Consider the following 5,296-nt stretch of genomic DNA (forward strand, 5'->3'; position numbering starts at 1 on the left):
GCTCTGTGCTCCTGCCCAGTGAGAGGTTGTTTGGGGAGAGGCACAGAGGAGAGAGTGCTGAGGCACAGAGGCCTCCCTGGCCCCAGGGCCAGCGGAGCAGTTGGGACAAGGGGAGTGAAAGGTGCAGAATCACATCTTCAGGGGAAACCACATATTTCTGCACCACTTCCTCTGCCTTTTGACCAGTCACGCAGGAGGGGGAAACGGCTGCCACTGCTTTATATTCACCACCTCTCATGACAGAGAAGGGAGGCTGCGGCCGGCAGGATAGCAGGGATTGGTTGCTGTCACTGCCCCGCACCCGCGCTAGATCACTGGGCAAACATTGACCCAGTCCCAGGTCGCCTTCGCCATAGGGCAGGCTCCAGGAGATGGGGAGCCCCTCAGAGCCCCTAACTGAGCCTATGGCCCTGGGCCGGGTGGGCCGGGAGTGTACGTGCACTGTCCCCCAGTGGGGTAGCTCCACCAGCTAACTCTATCTTCAGTTCACCCCCCCAGCCAGCTCCACCCAGGGTAATCATGGTGGGAGCAGTAGCGTAGACAGGGCACAGCCACCTTTACCATCCCAGTCTCTAACCCTGCTGGGGTTGGTGAGAACCGCCCCGTGGCCTGTCTCCCTAGTGCTCCCGCCATTGCCGGCGCTGGTGGGCCTGAACTAAGGAAGAACTACAGTGCCCCTGTTTGCTAGCGAAGCTGGCACTGGCCTGGGGCCTGAGCAAACAGCAGGGCTTGTGTGTGCAGAGCTACCCCTAACCCCCACCCAGCAAGGAAAGTGTGCAAACCGGCTAATCCCCCAGCAAACAGACAGCTCCAGACTTTCCCCAGGCCTCCTCACACATCACTGATGCCCGGCCTCCTGTGAGCTGAACGAGAAACCGCTTCCCTGGCCGGGCTGCTAGAGAGGCTTTCTCCTTCTGCCAGAGTGCTGCTCCCCAACCCACCTGGCCACAGGAGTCACCTGGACAGACCATCCCCACCCCCACCCCCGATTTAAGTGGGCGGCCATCTTGCACAGGACCAGTAAGTGTAATGCAGTGAGAGTGCCTCGCACCATGGCTCTGCTGTCTTCTGATAGGACCCCACCACTTCCAATCCTGACAGACATATATGTCATGGGATGGAAACTCAGCGCTGGCCCTGGGAAGGGGGCAGATCCAGGGAAACAGGGACAAGCCTCGGAAGACCAAGATGGCGGCAATGCTCCTCCAAGTCTGCCCACTACGGGAATTCACATTAGCCCTGCAGCATCTGCCATCACTGCTCTTTGTGCACTATGTGTCAGTGTTATAGTTGCACTCCTGCCTGCAATTAGAGGCAAGTTTGATTTAGCAGTGTAGGCTGGGAATCAGAAACCCTGGGTTCTATTCCGAGCTCTGCTACGGACTTAGTCGGTGACCCTCAGCAAGTCACGTCACTAGCCCGTGCCTCAGTTTCCCCATCTGTAAAAGGAAGGCAATGATAACGGATCCTGCTTTGTAAATAACTTTGAGATCTATGCTTCGCAGGGGCTCCTACCCTATGGTGCAAAGGGAGACCTACGGTATATAGGGTCAAACTATTGTTACGCACTGGTCTATTGACTTCCTGCTGTTCAAGGCTGGATCACATCTGCGCTAATCTGTTCCATACATGTGTCGTGGAGTGTGAGATGCCTGATCCCGTTTCTGGATGACTTGGTGGGGAGCTGGGAGCCTATGTCCCTTGGGCTCTCAAAAATCCCAGCCTGTATTTCTAGTGCTCCATGTGCTAGGAGCAGGAGCCTGGGTAAAACGCCTTGAGCGGGGCCTTGAATGTTTACCCCAGCTATTGGGGTGCAGCGCCCTCAACCCTCTGGGGCTGTCTTTCTGTGCCCCCCATCCCACCCAGAGATAGCAAACGGGGCGGGGGGGGGGGGAGAAAAGTGGTGGTAACCAGTGCAGCAAGAGCTGCTCTCTCAGCTGTCACCCACTTAGTCGGGGTGGGCACTCCAGGGGGTTGGCTGAGCAGCTGGGAAAGCAAATCCCAGGGAAGAGGGCCATAGGTACGGTGACCAGAGAGCAAGCGTGAAAAAATAAAAAAATACCAGGGTAATAATGTCCTCTACATGACAAAGCCCCTAATATCGGGATTCGAGTCACCCTACTCATAGGCCTTCTGTGGTTGCAGGGCCCTGGGACCCCAGCTGGCAGAGGAAACCTTTCTGTTCTCTAGCTTGCTCTCACATGGCTGGGAAACTGAAACTTAGGCGAGGAGAGGTGGGGAAATACAAAGCTAGCCGCACACAGAGCAGGAAACCAAGGGCCAGCCCTCTCCTGCAGCTCCACCTCCTCCCTCCTTGCTCTGAGCTCCAGGCTGCCCCAGTCCTGAGCTCTGCCTGGGAGATCGCAGCAGCTCCCTCTTTGCCCAGCAGCTGCAGGTCACCCGGCGGGAAAATGGACAACTCGCCGTACGCCTTCCCGGCCCACAGCAACCAGCTCTTCCCACACCACAACTATGAGCACCTGAAGGAAGAGCATGAGATCGGGGTGGTCCCCCCGGGGGCCACCGTCAGCTCCACCGTTATCAGCATGCACCCGTACCAGCCCCCGCCCCGCGACCACATCATCTGGTCCATCTTCAGCACCCTCTATGTGAACTTCTGCTGCCTCGGCTTCATGGCGCTGGTTTTCTCCGTCAAGGTGAGAGGGCCCGTGCCCTGCCCTGCCCTGCCCTGCGTGTGGCCACGGGGGCGAGTCTGGGGCCTGTGGGTCTCAGCCTCATGGGGCAATCGCCCGCGGCCACGTGCTGCGGTAAGTGCTGGCTGAGGTGAGGCCCGGCCCTTGACGGGCTTCGCCCTTGGCCTCGGGCTGACCTGGCTGTGGCTGCTGTCGCCTGCCCCTCTGACCCCGGAACGGGCCTCTCCCGAGTCCCCACCCTGCCGCCTACTCTCCCCAAAGGGGGTGACCCGAGAGCAGCTGGGCATGAGTGTCCTAGGCTGGGCTGAGGGGTCCCCCCGCCCCCACTGCTGCCAGGATTCCGGGCTGGCCCTGGGAGCGGACAAAGTTTAGTAGCAACTTCCCAGCTCTGTAACCTTCACAACCCCCGCCCCACCCTTCCCCAGCCCAGCTAGAGCCTGAGGAGCTCCCACGCTGGGCCTCTTCCTGCCAGCGCCCCGCTCGGGGGCCAGAGGAAGGGGATAATAAGCAGCTGCTGGCCAAGTATGAGCGACAGCTGGAACCGCAAAGGAGGCCCTGAGCGTGGGGACCCCTTTGCTGGGGGCTGAGCACTAATGGTGGGAGGGGGAGAGCGGACATCCTACAGCCCTGTGGCTGGGGCAAGGGGGTGCTATTGCTCACAGAGCTGCCCTAAAAGGGAAGAGAACGGAATCAAGGGGCTGAGCACCAGATGTAGGAAACCCCACTGCTGGGAGAGAGATGGGGGCTGAGTCTAAACGCACAGGGACCTCGGGGCTGATGGGGACGGCACCTCTCCTGTTACAGACTCGGGGGGCACAGATAAGCCCCTGTGCAGCTTTGTAAGGCTCTAACATGGGGATCCAACAGATCTTCCACCTCCTGTCGCTTGCACTCAGCCCCTCTGTGCAGAGCAATGCTGCAAGAGCTCGCTTCCCCCTCCCAGCCCTGGCCGCCTGGGGAGTTTCCTGGTTGTTTCTCTCTGCCCCTGAGCAACACCTGTTTCCTGCAGGCGGTTGATAAGAAACACACAGCTTGGTCCTAAACCCAGCCCCCAGGATCCCCACGTTCAGACATGTCCATCCCCTTGGGGGCTCAGCTGTTCACCCACAGCCAAGCTCTGACGGCCCCTGACATCACATCCGCCCATTGCCCCAGGGCCTTGAGATTCTCCCACGTGCCCCCCCACCCAAGATTCTCACAGGCCCATGCCCTGAAATTCATACACCCCTGCCCACAGCCCCAAGGGAGTGCGGGGGTCCCCTGAGACTGGCACGCTCCAGCCTGAGTTCAGGGACATTTGAGGGCCCTGGAACTGCGAGCCCTTAGGGTCACACACCCTGCCCCCAAGCACGAGGATCACACGCTGTATTTGCCTCCCTCCCTCTCTCCAGGCCAGGGATCGTAAAGTCGTCGGTGACCACAGCGGCGCAAGCAGCTACGGCTCCACCGCCAAGTGCCTGAACATCATGGCCCTGGTCCTGTCCCTCCTCTTGCTCATCCTCATCATCATCCTCGTGACAACAGGGGTCATCGCTGTCACACACGCAGTGCAACCTGGCGACTAGACCCACCGCAGCTGGCTAGGGAGAGGGGTGTCCTGGCTTTTATCGTGCCCCCGAGGCAGGGCTCCCCCGCCACACTTCCTACACTTCCGACCTCTCTCTCCAGCTCTGCTTGCTCCCTCACTACCGGCGCCTGGCTGCCTCCTGCTGTTTGGTGAGCTGGGGAAGGAGCAGTGCTCTCCTCCTGGCTTCAGAGTGGCACTCCAGCTGTTCTCCTACAAACAGCTGGCAGCACTATCAGTCTCAGAGAGGCTCTCTCCCCTGTCCTCCTTTCCACCAACACACTGAGGCACAGGGATTCTGGCCAGGGCACTGCTGTGCTGCCTCCATGGGACTCTCCCCATACCACCCTGCTTCACCCGCCACCACCCTTTCTCTGAGGGTGACTGGCCCACTCTCCATCCACAGCCCAGCAGCTGGGCTGCTCACTGGCTGCCCAGCAGGGCACTGCACAGTGGAGTGATGTGAGCCAGCCCTTCTGGCACAAGGCGACCAGGTGGGCTCCAGGGGAAGGGTGGCAGCTCTCCTGTGGGTGACACACCACCTGGCATCTCTGCGGAGACGGGCAATCATAGAGCGATTTGGAGTAGACCCACGAGCCGGGGGAACGGCTCTAATAAACTTTCCTTTCTCTCTTGTAAACCGGCTTGTTTTTTTGCAGCTAAAATTCTCAAACACCTGCATGGCTCCGAACGGGGGGGCGGGGCTCTGGCTTCCCCCAGCATTTCCATCACGGCTCTGCTAGTCAGGCCAGTAGGCTCAGCCTGCCTGGGGGAGCCAGGTGTGTGAGCAGGCCAGAAGGGGTGTGAGTTAGACACGGGGTGCTCACCAAGAGGGACTGGAAGGCCACACAGGGGTCCTTTTACAGCTAGTCAGGGGCTGCCCGCCAGTCCCAGAAGAGGTGCAGTGAGCAGGGCAGGCACAATGGAGACACTCGAGCCAGCAGCCACTGGCGAGTCCAGCACCCCAAAGCCTGCTACGTACCAATGAGAGGTGCACACCGCGGGAGTGGGGCTATGCCTAGGAGACCGAGCGAGCGCGTGTTGCCACCGAAGCTGGGAGGGCGGGCAGTGATGGGGA

The 5,296-nt window shown here is 60.1% G+C and overlaps 1 protein-coding gene across 1 annotated transcript; it reads left to right on the forward strand.

Moving 5' to 3' along the window:
- The first annotated feature begins 2,304 nt into the window (after window positions 1–2,304).
- On the forward strand, window positions 2,305–4,360 carry LOC120403857 (interferon-induced transmembrane protein 1-like). Its single transcript, XM_039535700.1, has 2 exons — window positions 2,305–2,657; window positions 4,046–4,360. The coding sequence occupies exons 1-2, from the start codon at window positions 2,412–2,414 to the stop codon at window positions 4,217–4,219; spliced, it is 420 nt and encodes a 139-aa protein (XP_039391634.1). The 5' UTR covers window positions 2,305–2,411; the 3' UTR covers window positions 4,220–4,360.
- The last annotated feature ends 936 nt before the right edge of the window (window positions 4,361–5,296 follow it).

The sequence above is a fragment of the Mauremys reevesii genome, linkage group 4 (genome assembly GCF_016161935.1).
Source record: "Mauremys reevesii isolate NIE-2019 linkage group 4, ASM1616193v1, whole genome shotgun sequence".
Classification (NCBI taxonomy): domain Eukaryota; kingdom Metazoa; phylum Chordata; order Testudines; family Geoemydidae; genus Mauremys; species Mauremys reevesii.